The sequence below is a fragment of the Pogona vitticeps genome, chromosome 5, assembly GCF_051106095.1.
Source record: "Pogona vitticeps strain Pit_001003342236 chromosome 5, PviZW2.1, whole genome shotgun sequence".
Lineage (NCBI taxonomy): Eukaryota > Metazoa > Chordata > Lepidosauria > Squamata > Agamidae > Pogona > Pogona vitticeps.
In genome coordinates, this window is record NC_135787.1 from 25,575,482 (window position 1) to 25,597,945 (window position 22,464).

The following is a 22,464-nucleotide window of genomic DNA, read 5'->3' on the forward strand; positions in this document are numbered from 1 at the left end:
CAGTAATAATTACTTTTAAGGACAAAGCAAGAAAGACATTTTTGGCAGCTTAAGGATGAAGATATTTAGCATGCATATGCTCTGAGGGACTGATGCCCATCTGATCAGATGCAAGTGAAATCCAGTTCATGAAAGCTTATGGTTTGAAAATTTTATGAGTAGCCTTTAAGGTGCAAAGACTTCTGGGTAGCAGTGTTTTACAGCGATGGAAGCTTCACAGCAAGCCATTGAATCCTAAAGTGACTGTCATTTTGTAATCACCCATGCATAGGATCCTACCATAAGCTAATGCTGTCAGCTGCCTTGAGTCCTCTTACTGGAAGAAAGGCGGACTACAGATAATAAAATAAAATAAGCTTCCAATAGGCTAGGCCCAATGTTAAGCCAACACAGACCAGACCCCATGAAATCAATGAGATTTAAATTATTATGCCTATAAGATTATGCCACATGTAATGGATCTATTCTAGGTAGGGCTGACTTAGGGTTTAGTCCAAATTATTTTGTTTGTTGTTGTTGTTTTCTTGCCTTGTTGTTTGGAACTACAAAACATGCAAGTTAGGAGACATCGCAATACATGGCCAGAGGCATAGTGGAATGCAGGCTGTACATTAGCATCTCCTTCACTGATGGAGCAGGTTATCAAGCCTCACATAAGGGGAAGGTCATAGCTTCATGGGAGTGCAAAGGCTTTGCATGTAGAAGGTCCCAGATTCCATCCCTAGCATTCCAGCAAAAGATTGGGAAAAACTCCTTCCTGAAACCTGGACAGCGTCTGCCAATCAGTACAGAGGCACTAAACTATGTGACTTGTTGATATGGCTCAACAGGAGGCTGGTTTCTTTATTACCACATTAACCTTCTTGTAACAGGTACCTAAAGAGTAAAAAGGTTTAAAGGCATGTAACAAGTAATTTCAGCACAGTAAATTGTTTAAACCATAATGAACCTCATTGCCAGCAGTTTTCAGGGCTTTGGGGATGGGTGCATGATTCTAATCTGTGAACTACCTGCCTGATGAAAATAATGGATCTTCATTGCATGTTATTTAAAATACATTATATACAATTAATATGGCACCTTTAAAAAAATTAATAATGGTTATGTAAGCAATAATAACACTTCCAAACATTTCTTGATGTGGCAGCATTTTGTATACACAAGGAAATGGATCCTTATGGTGGAGGCCATTTCAGTCTGACATGGGGCATTTCAAATGGATCTCTTGACAATGTTAAGCATACAGGGCAAATGTGTGCATGTCAGATTCTATGCCTGGTGTACCATCAATGCTAACTACATAGCAAAACAATAGCAGAGGCAGTAGATTATAGTTTCTGAGCATCATCAGCAAAGCAGAGATAAAAACCGAATCATGCGAGGGGATGGGTGAGAGCAGTACAACAGTGACTCAGCAGATTAAGGCAATCTGTTAGATTGACTAGTGTTTCTCACTATTAAGATCAATATGTGCAATTAGATCTTCATCCAGAAGCACTGGTTTAGACAATACATCAGCATCTTACAATCTTTTTGCCAGAATGATTCATTTGTTTCTATAATGTTTTCAGTAAGGCTTGATTGCAGTTTTCTTTGCATTACTATTAGGTTGACTGGAAAGGTGAGGATGGAATCTAGATGCTATTCAGACAAACTGTGTGTGTCTTAATCTATAGATTGTACTTCATGCATTTGAGGAAGGCTGCAATTGTAAAAAGCGTTACAATAAATTTGTTAATTGTAAAGATTCAGATTTCTTCATCTATACAATGTTAAATTTGTAAACCTAGTTCATAAAACCTACTATAACACATACCAGCAAACCTTTACTGACCAGCTTTTTCTGAAAGTACAAGCTGGATAATTTGGAATCTTACTTAACCTTCTTCCATGGAAAGATCTGGGGGAGACTCAGAAACAGTCTACACGGTGTTTGACTGTCTAGACCAGGGGTGTCCAACCTTTCACCTTCCCTGGGCCATATTAGAAGATGAAAATTTGGTTTGGGCCGCACATAAATTTGGTTTGGGCCGCATGGGGGGGCAGCCCTAGCCGTCCTCTGCAGCCCCGCTCCAAGTGCGCTTACCGGCAGCTGCGATCTCAGACAGCAGAGGCTGCCAGCTTCGCCTCCGGTGGCTTTATGGGGCCGGGAGGGGGTCCACCTATTGACGTGGACAGCGCAATGCAGTCACGTAGCCCCCCTCTCCCCTCCCCTCCCGCTCCTTCCTTCCTTCCCTCTCTCCCCCCCTACCCTTGTGATGTGCCCCGGCCGCAAGTGCCGGCAAAGTGTAACTTGAAACTTTGGAATTTCTTTTAAAATAAAAAATTGCACTGGGCTGCATTATGAGCCGACCTGGGCCACATGAGGCCCATGGGCTGCAGGTTGGACAAGCCTGGTCTAGACCTTGTATCAAAAATACCCTAGAAGAGCATGGCTATGGGCAGAATTGATTTAATGGAACTTGTGTCCATCATAAATTTACCTCCCCTTCTTCTTGAAGTTTTCAGCCAGAAAATAGAAATGAGTGGGGACTGCTGAGAAAGTCCAGATATCTCTGTACAAAGTAAGAGCCTCTTGTTTCATGTTTGACAATAATGCCATTTAAAAAACAGCAACAGGCAACAGTTTCAGAACTGGGGAGTTCAGTTTTCATACCATACTGCTTAACCCTGACCCCAAAGAGTTTGGAATAATTTTTTCTTTAAATGTTGATAAAACGAAGGGTAAAACCCACTTCTTATGTTGGAGGAAGAGTATTCTAAATTGGACTAGATTGGAGTGTATTCTGCATCATTTGTTCTATTGCCACTGAAAATGGAGGTACTTCTATGGCATCCCACATTTGAATAACATACTGCTTGAATACTATGCTGTGATTTATCATTTTTCAAGTGGCCCTACAAAGGAAAACATAAAATGCAAGAATGTTGCTACTGCTTGTAAATACATAACCTAAACCTTAAAGCATAAATACATAACCTAAACCTTTATCACCACTCCTGATAAAATCGGCCTTCAAATGTTACTTAGAATTCTCTTCTTCTTTCCTAAGAACTATGCTGAAACAGAAACTCAAAATTCTTGTCTTTTGAACAGAAATGTGATCTCCAGCCTGCTGGCACCAACTGCTGCCATTCTATTTCCAAAAGAAAACATGCCCACGATTATGATATGTTTCATCTTTAGTCTGATAGTTTTATATGACTCTTGTACACTTCTCCTCACTCTCCCCACACCCCACCAGTCAGTCTTCTACTGTATGATTGGTTTAAATTGATGTTTTCTCATACACACTGACAGAGTAGTTTTTGTTCTTTTTTTTGAAACAAATATATAACAGTTATTTTTCAGATTTCTTGATATAAGAACCTGCCTCATTCTCTGTTAGGCAACTTGTCCATCTAGGTCAATACAGTACTGCAATTTCTGACATGTAGCAGCTCTCCAGGGTTTCAGACACAAGGGTTTTCTGTCCTGATATAAGACTGAACCTCTGTCACTTACCCATGTATTTCCTCCTTTGCTTCCCCCAAATGCAGATGATTCCCATGACAACTTTGAACCTGCAAACATCTTCCATTGGGACTCAAGAAACTGTCCCACTTTCGAGGGCTTAAAAGTCTTGCAACACAGCAAATCAACATGCAGATGTGCATTTCAATTTTATAGGACAGATGCCAAAGAAATGTCACTCCACCCTAGGGTGCTATCATAGCAATCCCAGCTCTGCTGGGATTAGGGAAACTAACTATGGCAGAAGCTCTAGCAGCATCTTGTCAGCCGCAAGCACAAGGAAACACAAGTTCTTCCATTAAAACAATCGTACACTTACAGCATTCTTCAAAGAATACTTAGGCAACACTGTTGTCAAACACAATGGATTATATATCATTATGGTGCCATCAGTTGCGAGGCTACAGTGGCACAAACATCAGAATTAGTGTGCCAACATCTTGCTCAATATATTTTCACAGCAGTATTGTCATCACATTTCTTGCTGAATTTTTGTGCCTTTATCAGCAGTATGCCAAATACAAGTTCCAGCAGGTGATATTTTAGCTAGCCTTGTGTCTCTCTGCAGGGGCAACCTAGATAGTCTTGTTGAATGTCTGCTTATCAAAGCATCTGGCAGAAGACACAGGATCCCATGATACAAAGAGACAAAACAAGTCAGCTACTCTGTATTCGTAACACAAAAACAATGGACATTTTCCCCAATCAGAATTTCATTGACAAGATTTGCTTCTCTTATGTAAAGAAAGGCCAAGTATAAAAGGGCAAGCATGCTTCAAATACTCAGAAGTGAAACAGATGGAGAATCTTTCACAGGCAATGACAGTGGAACTCAAGTTAATATTTGCTAATACTGCACAGCAGAAGGCAATGGTAAACCACTACTGAATATTTCTTACCTTGAAAACCCTATAAGACAATCCAAAATGAAAGAAAAGATTCTATGATAAGATATGACAAGGTGGTCAGCTATGGGGAATACCAAATGACAAGTATGAATAACATTGTGACTACCAAAGCAACTACATTAAAGCTGAAAGGATGTCTAGTAGCCATTGTGCTCAGAGATGAAAAGAAAGTCCAATGCTGCACAACACATTCAATTGAAACATGGACTGTAAGAAGTATGAATAAAGATAAACTGGAACTTTACCTGCAGTAAACTGGAGCAATTACTGCAGTAAGTGGTGTGCAAGAAATAAAACAGTGGTCCCAACCTTGGGTAACCCAGGTGTTCCTGGACTGCAACTCCCAGAAATCCAAGCCAGCACAGCTAGTGGTGAAGGTTTCTGGGAACTGCAGTCTAAGAATACCTGGTTGACCCAAGGTTGAAAACCACTGAACTAAACTGTACTGGAAAGGGACTTTTTCAGTCAGACAATTGCAAAGTGTTTGAATTAAGAAATGACAAAATCAGAAGAAATAGAGTAACTCTAATTCTCAGGGAAGATGTATTCAGTTAAGGGTTGTAATACAAGTTCTGAATGAATGATATCTATCGGAGGTCTGGGAAAACCTATCAACATAACTGTCATTCACATCTAAGCTCCACCTACAGGTGCTAATGATGAAGATTTCAAAAGCTTTTATACAAGTGTCCAGGACAGAACTGATAACATACTAAAACAAGATGAGCTGATCATAGGTGACTGGGATACAAAAGTAAGAAACAAAGCAGAAACTAATGTTGTTGGAGAATTTGGCCAAGGAAGCAGGAGAACAACTCATAGAAGTCTGTGAAGCCAACATTCAATTTATTGCAAATAAATAGATACTTCAAGCAACTGAGCAGATAACTGTACACGTGGACATCACTAGAAGGCCAATATAGAAATCAAATAGATTACTTAACTGGAAGTAGAAGATGGAGAAGCTGTATTCTGTCTGCCAATATAGGACTAGAAAATTATGTTGGTAGAGATTATGAATGGTTATTATTAGAGATGGGCATGAATGACAGCTGAACAGGTGTTCTGTGATAGGTTCAGTACCTCACCCCATCTGGTTCGTGCTTATCTCTAGTTATACTGCAGAATGTTCAAAAGAGTATTACAGTAAAGCTGAAAAACAACATGAAAATAATTCTAGTGCCAAAATATAATTTAAATAACATTTCTGATTAATCCAAACTCCATATAAAAACTGATTTGCATTATTAAACTCAATTGACTGTGAAACTGAACTTTGGGTTGACGCAATATTAGTGAAGAATGCAAAAAGACTATTCCCCTAGTCAAAAGAAAAGAAAATACAAACATTAGAAGAAATATTTGCAACTTTCAAGAACAGGCAAGTAACAAAAGTAGAAGGTAACAGAACTAAGGTCAGAATTCTGAATGCTGCTTTTCAGTGACAAAGAGAATTATTACAATTCGTGAAAACAAAACAGGAAAAGCAAGATATTTTTTCCAAAAGATCCTAGAAATCAAAGAGAAATTTAGGGATGCTGATAGACAATCAGGGGGAAATGCTGTCTGACCAGGATACAATACAAAGAAGGTGGATAGAATCTACTGAAGAACTTGTACAGAAGATACAAAGATGGCAGATCCCTTTGAAAAAGTCCTGGATGACCAAAAAGAGAAAGATCAATTAAGAGATTGATTGGCTCTCTAAAGGAAGCCATAGCCTTGAGTTTGCAAGAGTTGAGTCAGACTGTTAATTCTGACACGTTTTGGAGATCACATATTCCTTGAGTTGGCATACGTCAGAGGTGACTTGATGGCACATAACAACAGGGTGTGATGAAGCCTGAAGTAATATGCAGAAAATACCACAAGCTACCAAAACCCAGTCCTTGCACTGTTCATCATTTTCTTCAAAATTGGGCAGCTATAACTTTAAGCAAGCCAAACAACACTGACTAGCCCATGGTAAAATTTCCTCCCTCATCCTCCCTTCCTAATACTGGTTTTAGAACAACTCTGCTAAATCAAGCTACAGATTGGCCAGGTTATATTTCTGCTTTCTGCATTAGCCAGCCAGGTATTACCTCTGAGTAAAACTCTGAGAAGAGTCCTTTCCCGTTTCTCCACACTTCTTTTGTTTCCAGCATAGATACCATTATACTTCCTCTCCAGTTCTTCAAATGGTCTTGGCTGACATCCTTCACTAGACCTGCCGTCCCTAAATTTGTGGAATGTGGAACAATTACACTTTTGAACTAGAAAGCCCAGATTTCTTCAGTCAGCTTTCCCCTTGTGACCATGCTGGCTGGGGGATTCTGAGACTCCAGTTTTTTAAAAGTATTTTTCTCAAGCAGTGTGAATTTGTTTCATCCATTTTAAAGGTCACTGGAATCAAGGGTATCACACTTTCTTTGTGTCAAGTATTTAAACATAGCCTCCTTTAAAGCAACATCTTTCTGATGGTATTGTGGAGCTGCTTTTCCTGGAAAACATGCTTTGGTATGTTTATTTACAGCATATTTTTGAGTCTATGTACAAACTGGTTTTGTTCTCCATGATACCTTGAACTACATCAACTAAATAAATAAATAATAGCAGTAGGAGTGCTGCTGCCTCTACAGCGGGAAAGGAGCTGGAATCAGTTTAAAAAGTGTCAAATTCAGAACAAACTAGTTTAAAAAGGCTGCTTTACAAAGTAAAACAGCTCTAAATACTGAATAGTAGCTCCCAAAACGGGCAAGTCAAGTTATTAGGGCATTTCAGCCACCAGCATGCTCACAAACACTCACACAGAGACCCTTCTGATGACATAACCTCACATTCCCTGAATAGACACCACAGGCCTCCCGGTTTCCTATTGGTGTGCCTTGTATCAGCAGACATCAGAAGATTAGTATTATTGGCTGGGACACTGCAGGAAGAGTAGCTGTCATTTACTCCGACAGGCTGCTGCAGGCACAAAAGGAAAGAGAAAGTAGAGTTTTGAGGTTTGCTTCGGTGGTTTTGATGAAAACAAACTGTACAGTCACCCACCAATTTTCGCTGCTTCTGCAACTGCCGGCCTGAACAGCGGCTTCCGAATCTACATTACAGTCACATCCAACACGATGACTGTGTAAGTCTACTGTAGGCAAACTGTGCATAGCTAAGTTTTTTAGCAGAAGGAGCTGTCAGATCAAATGCATATCTAAATGATACATCGGTAAATTATGCAGCCCATTAGTTTGGGACAGAATGCTTTGCAAAGAAGTTTGCTATTCTGTACGTTGTAAATACAGCATTTGTTTAAAAGGGCAAGATGCTTTTGCAGCTTTAAATTTAAGAGTTCCAAAATGGATGAAGTCTAATCTTATCCTGTGCCATCTAAAAAACAGAGGCACAATAAAGATTTGACTCTACAAACCACATATGCACCTGTTTCTTAATGCTTGACCTACAATCTTTGTCTCACCTGCTACTGATAATAGTCCTTCTGCAGCTATACACCTACTGACATCTCTCTCCCTGGTGAGGTTGGTGCTGTGTTCTCTATATCTCATAAATGTAGATACTCAAAGAATGAGTTTGCTTATCATAAAATTCAACAAACCAAATAAGGTGCCATAAGTTATTACAACCTTGAAACCAAAACCAGTCTATTAGGCGTCTGGGAGTGAACTATATGAGCAATCCATCATGGTTTTCAGAAACAGGAAAAGAACATGATTTGGGGCATGGGGGAAACAACCACATCAAGATAGCTCAGTACGAACTGAGCATGCTTGGCAGCTGTAGAGTGTTCAGAAAACTGAAAATTGGAGAGTAATGGCGACTTATTATTTTTTTTAATTTACGTTTCTGCTGTAAAGTTTTAAAATTACATTGTTGTTTTTACTGTAAGCCGCCTAGAGTGGTCTAATATGATCAGATAGGCGGGACAGAAATAAAATAAATAAATAAATAAATAAATAAATATTTATTTATTTAACTTCTATACAGCCCATCTGGGCCAAGGCCACTCTGGGCAGCTTACAACAATAACAATAACCACAATAACAATAATATATGAAGGCAACGAATCAAAATTAAAATTTAAAAAACAACAATGTGCAATTAAATACATTAAAAAGCATTAATAAGTAGGTGGATTGTTGTGCAGCTGTCCTGAACTCATCATGGCTGACTGTAACAATGAGCTGGAGCTTTTCCTATTGTAATGTTCCATTGCAGCTCCCACCAGTTCAGATATGCAATTTTGCCTTCTGTTTCTGTAGCATTTGTCCCTTAATTCATATGACTATTCTGAATAGATATACTTATGAGACTTCTTTTCTCTCCACCAATGAGATGAATGAGAAACAGAAAGGTTTGCCTCTGCATACTTGCCTGCTCTGCCAAACAAACTACTTTTGCAAATGAATAACATCCTCCCAGGCTATTTGTGTCCCATGTTATTTCAATATATACATTGCATTAACATGAACATAAGGTAACATGAATGGCTACTGCTTCATACGGGGGACTACTGTAATCATATGGGACAGTGAGTACCTTAAAATACCGAATAGTAAAATTGACAGGCAAAACTAGATGAAGGTTTTTCCACTCCTCAAGCAGGTAGGAATTCAGGTAGTCTACTGATCATATTGCAAATGCTCAAACTAATTAGTACTTAAAACATTTAAGGCTGAGAGGGATGTCCTCTTGATGACACTGCACTTGCCAGGAATCAGATATGCAGGAATATGAGAGAGAGAGAGAGCTTTCTAAATACATTATAAATACATTTATAAATGTTATTGTTCTTTTTATTATACAATAGTCCTAAAGTGCCACAATACCACTATCATTACCAATAATATCAATTAAATACAGTAAAAGCATACACACTTGATACAAAACAATAAAGCAATAGATACAGAGGAGCTTAAAAGCAACAGAAAACAGTGATTTACAAAATTCAGAAACAGATATAAACTGAATGAACAGTTCCTAAGTTGGTACCAGGTATATCTAAGATAGTACAGAACTTTCCTTGTGCAGCTTGGGGTGTGGTGATGTCTTGTTGAGAGTATTGTAATGCAGTGACAGGCAACCCATCAGTTGCTCTGAACTGCAACTTCCAGAATTGCTAAGCACTGCAGCTTACTCAGTAAGGATGGTAAGAATGATAAGAGAATTTCAACGAATGTGAGTTAGTGTTGAAAGAAGTTACTATTTTGGACTACAAGTGTCCAAAAGAGTACCTTTTCTCATCTCCCGTATTTTAGACCTCCCCTCTCCCATCCCTGGCAATCACTGTGCACTCCAATGCCATTTTCAATGCTTTCCGAAATTAAAGATGTCTGAATGTTGAAACATAAGGATCCCTTTCACAGCAAGACATATAAAAGTATCACTGATGCTGGAGAACTAACACAAAAAAGTCCAATATGAGATAAGACCATGATATTATTTCTCCACCTTCCCCAAATGTTTTGGAAACTCCTCACTACAAATAGGATTTTGCTACTGTTTATCTTGCCTCTTGCATGAGGCTTGAATATATAACATCCTCCTGCAATCATGGCTCTTTGAATTCTTGGGATTTTTGATCATTCTCTGTAGGCTTCTGGGCAAAACAAATGACAAAATCATGCTGGGGGTGGTGGAATACACAGCTAATGTTGCATAGCTTACGGCCACATATTACTGCTGTGGCTTTGGCCCCCTCCTCTGCTGAAAATGCCATTGGATGCCCATGTGTGTAGGAACTGGAGCACACATTTATTTAACAAGAACTATGTTTGATTTATCTCTGGACTCAAGAAACAGGACTGAAAATTGGTTTCATGCTAATATTCTTAGCTAGCATCATCTGTATTCAATTCACTAGGACATGTTAACAACCCTTTTAAAAAAAAGCTCTAGCACTCTGTAGCATACAAAGTGCTATTTAGTCCCTATTTTTATCTGTGCAATTGTCCTGTGTCTACAGGCAGTCTGGCAAATTTCTTAAAGGTCACTGAATGAGCTCCACAGAAGGTTGAGTAGGATGTCTCACATTCATAATCCAAGGCATTTTACATCTATGTGAACTTTTCATCAACACTAATCTACAGGTAGCTGTCAAGACCTAGAACCAGGAGCACAGTTTAGGAGAGTTAACTTTCCAGACTATAAATCACAAAATGCTGGACTTAAAATTTCCAGAATCTCCCACCTGGCCAGGGAATTCTGGAAGCAGCAGTCCAAAAAAGTAACTTTGTGCCCAGTAGTTATACTGGGGGAATGTCAGAATGGAGATATCAAATCAGACTTCAAGCTTCATCAGCAAACCAGAATATTCCATAGTAAGGGGGCCTATGTGACCTGGGCAAAGCCTCAATCCAAATGGGAAATCTTTTTATCTCTCTTTCTGTCCATGAGGACTTAATGGCCAACCTGAATACAGTATGGTAGACATTTCCAACTACAGTCTTAAACATTCAGAATATTTGATTTTTTTATTCTGCTGCCTAATTAACTGATGGCACTTTGTAAATCCATTATACATTTATGTGCTTGATTGATCTTGGTGGAACACAAGTGACAAAGCTAGACGTTTCATAGGTTTATTGTTATCAGATTATACATGTGACAACTGTAAAGCACTAATCAGAATCTATTATGCCTTCATGTTTTCCACCCTCCTGGCTCCAGATGGTTCTCACACCATTAAATACCATTAAATACCAATGGTGCTATTTAATACAAGAAGATGGTTTTGTCTGGCAACATAAACCACATGGAGGCATATTCATTGCAAACATTTCTTTACTTAAAAATAAATATGTATTGGGGGAAAATCTAATGGGATCTGATGTCTGAATAGAAATGTACATAATTTTTTTTCCTTATATATAAAGTGAGGAAGATGCTTACAGCTACTTGAGACTAACAGGCTGGAATTCTACTGGTGTTAGAGCAAAGTCTGTGTAACTTGCCACAGGTAACTGTGGCTAAGGAGATGCTGAGGTACATTTTGGTTATGTTACCAGGTGTAGGACCTGTCGCATGACCAAAATGTTACCTGGCACCTTGTCCATTAGCTGTGACCTGTTACACAAACCTTAAGGGAACACTAGTAAGATGCTGGCCACATGTTTATTTCCCTTGAGCTTTTGTAGAAAACAGGTTTTGTTAACTTGGTTCAAACCTTTTGATCTGGAAAGAAAGTTACAGTTTCATGGCCCAGTTATAAATTTATGTGCTGAAGAGAATTATCCTCTGGATGACTGATTTGCTGAATTAGTGATCATTCTAAAACATGCTGGCTGAAATGTTGCTGGCATAAATTTATATGACAAATATCTTTAATTACATTACATTTAAAACTTTCTATCCCCCCCCCCTTTTTCAGGATCTGAGGCTCCCTACCTAGAGTTTCCTTTTGCCCTAGAGAAGCCTTTGTGGGGGGGGGGTGTTCAAGATGGGGGGGCATTACAATAATAAAATCACTGCTGGATCACCAGAAGCTGTAGGATCTGAAGGGTGAAAGGGATCTGTAGGGGGCCTCAGAACCTGAAGGGAGGAGGAGATAAGTTTTTAATTTAACTAAATTAAAGACATCCATTGTTGGATGATGATGACGACAACAGGTGGCTTGCACAGTGTAACTTTATACTAAAAGGATTTTATACACAGTTAACAGATAAAAGAAGAACAAATCTATCAGCTGTGAAAAACCGATGGAGTGGAGTGATTACTGAACTGCATTTAAGCACTAGCCTGAACCAGTCACAGGTGACCAGGAACTACATGCAGCTGGACACAAGGAAGTGTGAGCAGGTGATGAATATGAACATCTTTCAGTTCCATTACATTTCTCAGAATACCACCAGCATTCTTGTCCTGCTCAGTTCCATACCAGTTTGTGAGGCATTTTCAGTAATTCCAGCACAGCTTTTATTTTTGTGCATATTCCTCTCTAAATGAATACATTTTAGTGTGTTCTTTTAATGTATCTATTTTTCTACATATTTTTACACGGTGTGCATTTTTCAGACATCGGCATTTTCAATCATACATGTTTTCTAAATGCACCCATGCTTCTGTGCCCATTTAAGCCTTGCCAAATGGAGATCTCAGCTTATCTTCAGACAGTCCCCAGAACTTAGGTAAATGGCAACAATTATCATACGACTACTAGCTTTTATGGGCATAACTTTAGGGACAGTTTCTTAGACAGGAACTCCAGCGCAAATCTCTTATCAGCTATGAGCTCTTGGGGTGATTTGGGACAAGACAATAGCTACAATCCTGTTCTGAAGCTATGCCTGAAGGTGCACAAATGGTAGAGAAAAGTGTGCCAAGGCAGAAGTAGTATTCATCAAGTCCTACAACTACAATGTATAAAGGTCACAACATGAACTATTCAATCAACTGCTGATTGTCTGGTTGTAACATCCTGCACACTTATGCAGATTTAACGTTATGTTATGGTAACAGGATTTCAGCCATTATCTTTGATTGCCACCTTCAATGTAGAATTGTTTTGAATATAATGCGTATGTATGGGAGGTGAGAAGGCTGTGTAGGCTATCTCAAGTTTCCAGGAAGCAAGTATGGATATAGAGGCGACCATCGCTATCATAGTTACGTAAACACTGTTAGGCTGCTATGAGACTGGTCTGTGGAACAGAAAGCCTTATGAAAGACCCAGGGAAAGAATTAACTACCACATGCTGGATGGAGAGAAAAGGGCACTGAGGGGTTTGTGAAAAGTGGCAACAAGAAAAAATGTGGAACAGTGAAAAAACAGTATTGTTACTGTTCTACAGAAATGTCCATACAGAAATTAAAAAAGAGAGGAAGAAATAAAGAAAGCATATTAATCAGTCAGGAAAACAAATACATACACAGAAATTCACCTGGCACTTCTCTAGTATGAACATATCACAGGTTGTTCTAATGTGTTCTTTAACAAAGGATGTCCACGCTTTCTCAAATAGCTTTTCAATCTGACTCCTCTCCATGGAGGGCAGGGTCCTGCAATCACACCTGTCCACCTAACTTTTCTTGGGGCTAAAATGTTGCATCCCCTCCTCTACTTCTTCTCCTTTCTTGTTATCTCACATATGTTATACCTTGACCTATTGCCACCACCTTATATCCACTATGCCTACTGATTCCACGCAGGGACAGCAAAAAAGATAAAATCTGGTAAGACCTGGGAATGGGAGCAGAGATACATTTGTGGCTCCTCTGCATTACACCATTTGCCTATTTAACCACCTGTAAGTGTATGATCTAACAACTTGCTCAGAATCCACATTCAGCACATAATCATCACATAAAGCCTCCTCTGATAGGCCATTCCCACTGGAAATGAAGTAGGTGATAACTATGGACAGCATCTTCTCTGCAGTGGCACCCTCTTTATAATCTCCCCAAGCCAGTTCACCTTTTGAAAACAGGCAAAGAAAGCAGATGTTCTGTAGGATTAACAAGCTGAGAATGTTCTACAAAGAGGAGAATCATTCCCAGAGAAAGGGGGAAGCTACAAGAACTGCAGACATGTCCTTCCACTCATACAATATGAAACGTAAGTTCCTGTGTTATGAAGAGTATATACCAGAAATGGCCAGCTTCTGTGTTGCTGGTAGTGGGGAGACTTTGTTTTTCAAACAGGTATCCCCTTTCAACAAAACAAGGAAACATTTTTTAAAACATATGACAACAACAAATGCTTAAGAGTGGAAACCTAGTTAAAAGTACGACTACTGAATTTAGTAGATTTGTATTCCCATAAATAAGCAGGCATAAGATTTTGCTATAAAACAGTCCACCCACATGGCGGGCCAAATGCTGGAAATAAACAAATTATTTCCGGGCAACTTGTCACTCTCCAGAAAGCCAGACAACTCTAGGAGTGGAATTTGGTTTGCTGGCTTTCAACTTTCCCCATCACTAGAGTATATCACAATATGAAACAACAACTGTAGAAGAACATAGGGCAAAATCCTGTTGTGTAACTTTGTGTCTGGTGCCCAATCCAAGCTGCTCAGGTGCAGGAGTCCCACAGCATTAATATAAGTCCTGCTGTGGCGTTACTTGGACCACTTCCCATGTTCCTTTCAAAAGATTTACTTAACATCTTAAAAGCTGCATTCTATTTCCTATATACCATCCTGGAGCATTATATTGTTAAAACCCTAGGTGCTGAAGCCCAGAGGCCCTTTAACAGAATATACAAAATTGGAAACAAACACCAACAAGATGCTGATCTATTATGTGAAGCTGGAAGGAAATGGCATGATTTCTCTCATGGGGTTAAACAGCAACAGCAAAGATTTCTGCAACCAATTAAGGCACATGAGAGTTTTTATAATGATGACTGTGGTTTCTTGATATACATACAGACTGCCACATCCTGCACTTCATACCTTCACAGACCTTTAAAACAAACATTAAGAAATTAATCTTCTTCACTAGTAAGTATTATCTTCATATTACAACTGAAGTAACAAAGGCAATGTTATGGACCTAGCGAAGTCAGTCAGTAAATATGCATGCCATAACTGAGCCGGAAACACAGTTATAAATCACACTGTTTGGCGGACAGACTGTAAAGACAGTTGATCCAATTTTACAATGAACAATATTTCTAGGTGGATATATTATGATACATGTAGCACAACAAGCATTGTCTAGTAATTGCACCTACACTGTTTACTTCAATCAAATATAAGTTTGGTTAGGATGAAAACATCAATTATCAATAAGAAAAAAATCAGGATCAAAACCAGTTCCATTCCAGTATGATACCTGCATATTATAGATGACCTGTGTAAGGTACTGAATAAGGTGACAGAATAGGTCTCGGGAGACCTGGGTTTGAATCCCCAGCCAGGTACAGAAACCCACAGGGCAGGATGGGAAGGCACTGGTATAACCATTCATATGGTTATCTCATGTATCTTGAAATCCCTAAAAGGTTTGCTATACATTAGTTCTGACTCAACAACACTTCTCTCTCTTCCCACCCTCTCTCTCTCTCTCTCTCACACACACACACACACACACATGGAGTAGAGTAAGCAGACTTTGTGCTGCAGCTGTGGAACACAGCTAGAAGCACCTTTTCTGAGCCTATGGAGGTCTGATCGAGCATCTAGGAGGGCACCTAGGAGGGCACCTGAAATCATAAGCAAAAACAGTACTGGAGGAAAGAGGCATGCAAGCAATCAAATTATTTAAGTATAACAAACTAACAACCTGTCCTTTAATCCAATTGCTTGTTCCAATTAAAAGAGACCCACCGAGGGAAGACCACATGTTGATTCAACACTTTATGTAAGTCATACTGATTGGAATAAATAATTGAATTTAGTCCAGGTAGTCTCCAGATGTTCCAAATCAAAACTACCGTAACTCCTGACCATCGGCTTTGTTGCTTAGGGATTTTGAGGACTGTGGTCAAAAACATCAGGAGGGCACCAGACTGCTTACTCCTAAGAATGCTTTCATTTGGTGATAAGCACTCATATCAGACAAAAGAATGCACAAATGTCAAAGTGTTCAATTTCCCCCTCTACCTAGCAGTTGCGAATTCAACATGTGCTGTTCTAAGCTCCACAAAGAACTGCGGCAATTAAAGCCAACAGCATCCAAACTAGGCTCCTCAGCAAACTTCCAAAGCTAATCTTCATCATTCTGAGTTTAAGGGGGCAGTGGATAGGATTTAGAAGTTTTCCTTGTGTCACTTTCCAAGAAATCACAAGAGTCACAAAGTGGCTCTGTAGCTAATCAATAGATTACCAGAATGGTTGGCATTCTGAGACCCAGATTCAAGTCTCCACTGTGATATAAGTCACTTAGGGGATCTCAGCCACTTTATTTTAGCCTGAACTGCTTTATAGCAGTGGTCCTCAACGTTGGGCCTCCAGATGTTATTGAACTACAACTCCCAGAAGCCTTTGCCACCACCTCTGCTGGCCAGGATTTTTGGGAGTTGAAGTCCAAGAACATCTGGAGGCCCAAGGTTGGGGACCACTGCTTTATAGCGTAGATGTGAAGAAAAAGGGGGAAGGAAGAGAACCATTTGCACTTGAGCTTAATATAATAAATCAGAGATATAACTGTAAATGATGATGATAATGATGAGTTTGTGGAGCTGGTGTTTATGTTTAACAATAGAACAATAGAAGAGTGAGATTTTATTTCAGCTAGGAGTTCCATCAGCTTGCTGCTGAGGTCATGCCCTAGTGCCTATGGCAGAGTTGCATTTCTTTGCTATCCAAATCTCTCTCAATGAATACAGGATGTAGCCTAACTTGAGAATAACTAATCCCAATTCCTAGTTAGCTATATAGCTCAGTGAGTTGGGAGTACTTGGCTGTACAGGCAGGGTTTGAGAGTTGAACTCCTCACTGTGCCTCTTCAGAGACAAGCCAGTCTAGGTAGCTTTGGGCAAGCTGCACAGTTCTAGAGTGACAGCAGAAAAAAGTTTCCACCTAGGAAACTAGGTGGCAACCGTGCCATAAATTAGAACAGAGAAAGAAAGAGAAAAGGAAGACTCGAATAAGCAATAGTAAAGTGGCGCTGCGGGCTAAACCGCAGAAGCCTGGGCTGCAGGGTCAGAAGACCAAGCAGTCATAAGATCAAATCCACGTGACGGAGTGAGCTCCCGTCGCTTGTCCCAGCTCGCGCCAACCTAGCGGTTCGAAAGCATGCAAATGCAAGTAGATAAATAGGGACCACCTTGGTGGGAAGGTAACAGCGTTCCGTGTCTAAGTCGCACTGGCCATGTGACCACGGAAGATTGTCTTAGGACAAACACTGGCTCTATGGCTTGGAAACGGGGATGAGCACCGCCCCCTAGAGTTGAACACGACTGGACAAAAATTGTCAAGGGGAACCTTTTCCTTTACCTTTAAAATCTTGGCTTAAACTAGACTAACACCAATACATGTAATCAAGAACTGAATAATTTACTATAGATATTATCAGAAATTAATGATGAAGCAAGGTACAAGTAGTATACAGTATGTACGGACTGTTATTGATCTAAGCAAGCAATTTTACATACTGTACCATTACTTGATGCCTCAGTGGATTACACAGGCAGGCCGCTCAGAGTGGTACTGACCTACCAGATGGGCGGGATACAAATCAAATAAATAAAATAAAAAATAAATAAATTACCAATTTGTAAATGTCATTTTGCAGCAGTTAGCCAAATCTTATCACAAATTTTCTTCCATATTATAAATTTCAACTACTTCCAGTTTCGAAAAGCAAAACTGTAGTTCTATACAGGGGCACACATGTTATTATGATAATGGGTTGATTTTAATAAGCTGGATAGAGTATTATATTTCTGAATAAGCAACAAAGAAAAACTTTACAGAAGTGTTATATAGGGGGAAAAACTTACAGAGATTGGAGTCCCATCAACAAGCACCCTCAAAAGTACATTATTACAAAAAAATATGGAAGCAAGATCAGGTTATTCTCCTCCCAACACTAATTTCAGCAGCCGAGTCATTCCAACATTTTGGCTATAATTCAGAACAACTGCCAATAGCTGCTAATATGCTTCCTGAAATTCAAAAAGCAGTGATTTTTGCAAACATGTCACCTCATGCAGATATTTAGGAACTGACAACTAATTTTTAGACTTTGGCCTTTGACTAATCCCTGTACCAGCAACACTGAGAAAAGAAATGTATCTGTCATAACGATGATGGCAGTTTCTAGGCAGATGGGCTGCTAATGCCAAATGTCAAAAAACTTTTTTATTTTCAGATTGCTCATTTATTGGAGAAGATGTTTTCTTTCTAACACAAGAACAAATCCTCTTTTCTGTCTATAGTTGTACATTGTGACTCTGGGAATGTTTGGCAAACAAAGATGTGGGATATTAAAAAATAATAAAATAATTGTATCCCACGCCATTAGCAACAGAACCTACGCTGTGTGGACATTTAGCAGAAGCTTTTATGGGCAGCAACCGACTTTTCCAGAATCTCTTTAAGGCATCACTAGACTCTTTGCTTATTTATTTTGGTGTCATTGGGTTACAGCACACTTCCTAAGACATGTCAATCCATTTCCAGCTACTCTTCTGAAAATTCTTAACTTTGATATGCTGCTGGTCCTCTTTTTTTCCAAGCAGCAGAAACTTCTAGTGTACATATATTTTAAGGTTTGGAGGTTAATTGCACTTGAAAGACAACAGAGACCTGTGGCACTTGGATTGCAAGGACCTGTCATCAGGTGAGGAATACCTGATGATCAGGTGATCAATACCCTTCACCTCGATGACTGCCGCCAGATAAATGGGCTGGGAGGGGGAGGTGGCACCTAAGTAAGCCAGGACAAGCTGGCCTCTGGCGCCACTTCTTCTGTAAGCCATTTGGCAACCTTCTCTCAGGCGCGTTCCAAACGGCTGATCACACCCGCCGGTGGTCAGGACAAAGTCCAAAAAAAAAGAGCAGGCGCTTCCACGCAACAAGAGGCTGCTCGCTCGCCGGCCACCTCGTTCTCCGCGCTTGGAAGAGGCCCCCTCAGCCTGCACACTCACCAGATGGCGGGATGTGGAGACACGCCACTTTTTTTTTTTTTTTTTTTTTTTTTTGCCCTGGCCCGCCTTCCTCCCGCCGCGCACAGGAGAGCTGCGTGGCCATCGAAGGACCGGCTTGGAGGGACTTCCCCTTCGGGAGGGGAGGGGGGGCTCCAGGCTGCAAAGAGACCGCAGCCCCCAACCTGCTGCCAGAAAAGAGGAAAGCAGGCGGGGGGTGGGTGATTTCAAACCGGAGGGGAGCCGAACCGGTTGCATACAGGCACGTGGGCGCCGCTGGAACTTAAGGAAGGGAAGGATGGCGGCTTGCTTCAGCTCGGAGCCGCCGAAGGAGGCCTGGGGGGGGGGGGGGTCAGGGGCGACGGGCGCAAGCGGCAGACCGGTCTCACCCCCCCCCCCCGGTTAAAGGAACCCCTCAGCTCCGTTCCTTCTCGGTCTCCTTTAGGGCCCAACCTGTCCTCTCCCTTCGAAGCCACATTTCAAGCACAGCTCTCTAGAAAACACCCACGCCGTTTTAAACCTCAGGTGGGGCGCCCGGGTTCACTCTGCCCGCGCTCTAGACATGCGCAGAGGCACCGGGGGGGCGCTTTATTTCCCCGCGGCGGCGCTCCCCGCCGTTCAAAAATAGTAGGTGCCGGGGCTGAGCGCCCGCCACGGCTCTTCTGAATTAAGCCCTGTGCGCGCAGCTGCCAGTGCGTCACCTCATGTTCCCTCTCCGCCTGCCATTGATTCGCCCATCAGGGCGTGTGTTTGAGAAAGGCGCGCGCGCGTCCGCCCGCCCGCCCAGTCACGCCGGCCGGCTCCGGTTTAAAGCTGGGGATGCCGCGCAGCGCTCGCGAGAGGTGTCTCTCTCCCCCCCCCCCCAAATTCACTCCCCTTTCCAGGCACACCATCAGTTCATAACATGCATTTTGGGGATCGAGGAGGAGGGAATGGGAGGGGGATGGTTTGAAGCTTTACATTCCCCTTGCAGAAGGCTTTCCCGACGAAGGAAACCGTGCTGCTTCTACCTGGGATTAGTCTCCGCGGAACTCCGCGAGCCTTACTTCTGAGCAGGCATGCCCAAGGCGGCGTTGTAAAGTCAAGGACATTCCAAGACTTCTTGGAATGGGAGATCAGATGGCGGGGACGGATCACCTAGAGATCACCTCAGCGTGAAGGACACCTGACGATCGTAGGCTGCTGATAAAGTAACCTTGCCATCCCTCGGTGGCGAATGAAAAATAGAGTCGGATGGCGTCGGATTCCGCTCCTCAAAGTGGCCAACGTCGTCTCCCCAGGTGCCCACCCACCGCCGGCGGCGGCGGTCCGAGCCACTCAACTCTGGAAACCCTAAATAGCCCCCCCCCATCCACCCACTTGCCTTTGCCGATAAAGGTACAAGAAATAGTGCTGGAAAGCGGAGCTTCGGGCAGGAGTCCAGGCGGCGAATTCGATTCGAATTCGGCGCGGGCCATCACTTAGCCCTTCTTAGCCCGGTGGGCGCGCGCGCACGCACACACACACACACAAAAAAAAAAAGGTGTGGAAAGGGGGTAAAAGGCACACCACAACAGACGGCAGTGGATGGATGCGGGGTGGGGAGGGGTGCGGGCCAGAAGTACAAAACGGGAGTTTGGAGAGGAGGGCAGAGATGCTCCGAATGGAGCCAGAGGCCCTTCCAGAAAGCCGAACGCGGCGCGCGGAGCAGGGCAGGCGGCGAGGAAGGCATCTTAAAATTGTCATTTGGGATGTACTCCCTATTATATAATTTCGCACCGAAATAAACAGCTGAAGCCTGTTTCTCCTCCAGACAGTGGCGTTCTTGTTCAGCCCCGTTGGAACACTAGACCCATTCACGTAAAAGGCACTACAGTACCTACCTACAGGCGATCTGCAGACCTGCACATGCACGCACACGGTGTGTATGCGCGCGCATATGCACACACACTGTCTGTGTCTGTCTGTCTGTCTCTCTCATTCTCTCTCTCACTCACACACACACATAGCAGTAGCAGACAGAGGCAGAGCCAGCTTCATCTTTCTTCTACACATTTTTTTTGCTCTCTTCATTCCTCCTCTTCTTCCTCCCCCACCCCAGCCGCCCCGCTCGCCCGGGCTGCCTTTCCATCGCCAATAATCCGTGCCATGGAGATCATCACCATCATCCAACAAGCCACACACACCGAGCGCGAGAGCATCGTCGTCTGCACCAGCAGCCACCCCCGAGCCATCGCCGCCACCTACCAGTTCTCTTGCATCCACTGAATCGCTTCATTCTCGTTGAATTGCTTTTCGAATTCGTATTCCTGCAAAGTCAACACTGACATGTTCATTGGACCGGGCTGAGAGAGAACGCTTGCCTACGCCTGCTTGGAAAAGATGGTGTCTCTGGGAGACCTTTGTATTTCCCCAGCTCCGCGCACCTCGTCGGGCTTCTCTTCTGTTTCTTCTTCTCCTTCCTCCGTCCTTCCCTCTTTCTCCCTCTCTCTCCCTCCCTCTCTCTCTCAGCTATATCCTCGCTGTAGCATTGCTTTTCCTCTTCTCGTGTCTGGAGATCTCTCCTCCTCTCGGTTTCTGCAATCCACCCTGGGCGGAAAGGCAGCTGCCGCGGTCCTAGTGCCCAAAGGTTTTCCTACACAGTGTGCCCTGAGCCATTCATTCGTGTGGAAGGGAGGGTTATTTTCGGTGATGTTCACACCACGGGAGGGGGAAGAACAAAACACTCCAGTTCACCGGCCGGAACTTGCAGGGTTCTGAAGGAAACCGGCAATGCTATACGAAAGGCTTCTCGATTAACCAGGGTGGAGGAGATGCGGAGAATTTCTCTTTCAGACCCTAAACTTGTTGATCTGAGCCCCGTCCCGCATCCTCATGCTGAGTACCTAGTTAGGAGACAGAGTTCCCTTTTTTCTCCCACCCCACTCGATTTTCCCTTTTTAACAACTGCTTCTATGTACTTCATGTTCTGGGGTCAAGAGAGAATTGTCACTATCTGTTAAAATAAATGAATAAGTAAGCTATGTCCAAGGCTATATTTTAAATTCAGCACGACTGTTTTACCAAACGTCTGACATCACAGACAGCTACTCTGATTTTGGATGCAGGAACTTTAAAAGATCTTGTGCTTTTTCTCAATCAATCTCCAAAATTCTGCAGGCTGGACCTTCTCACCTTCACTTCATGTCTCCTTTGTTTTCCACCGATCAATCGACTTTCTAGTTTGGCTACAGAAACCATATGAAGTTTCCTCTAACTACTTTGGTTTTAAAATAAGAACAAAGAAAGGATGCTGTGGTAAGCATGATCAACACTAATGGATGCATGGCAGGTCTGGTGCCAGGTCTGTTTGCTGCTGTCTCAGTAACAGCTGCTCCCTCAATGGTGAAGGGAGAGCTTGGTTGCAGACACCTGGATTTTGGGCCTGAGGTTCAGCTATATACGACCTACCCATTGGTGCAAAAGTTAGTGCCATTCCCAAATGTCAATCCCAGGAAGAACCAACCAACAAAGGGATTCTGTATTCCCTTATACAGAAT

At 42.0% G+C, this 22,464-nt stretch overlaps 1 protein-coding gene across 1 annotated transcript in view; it reads right to left on the minus strand.

The window, feature by feature from the left end:
- ELOVL6 (ELOVL fatty acid elongase 6) overlaps nt 1–21,548 on the minus strand; it is a 92,097-nt gene extending 70,549 nt beyond the window's left edge. The window contains exon 1 of the mRNA XM_020808851.3: nt 21,173–21,548. Coding sequence (XP_020664510.1) covers nt 21,173–21,261 — 89 coding nt within the window. The 5' untranslated portion in view covers nt 21,262–21,548. The remainder of the gene's footprint in view (nt 1–21,172) is intronic.
- Between the last annotated feature and the right edge of the window lie 916 nt (nt 21,549–22,464).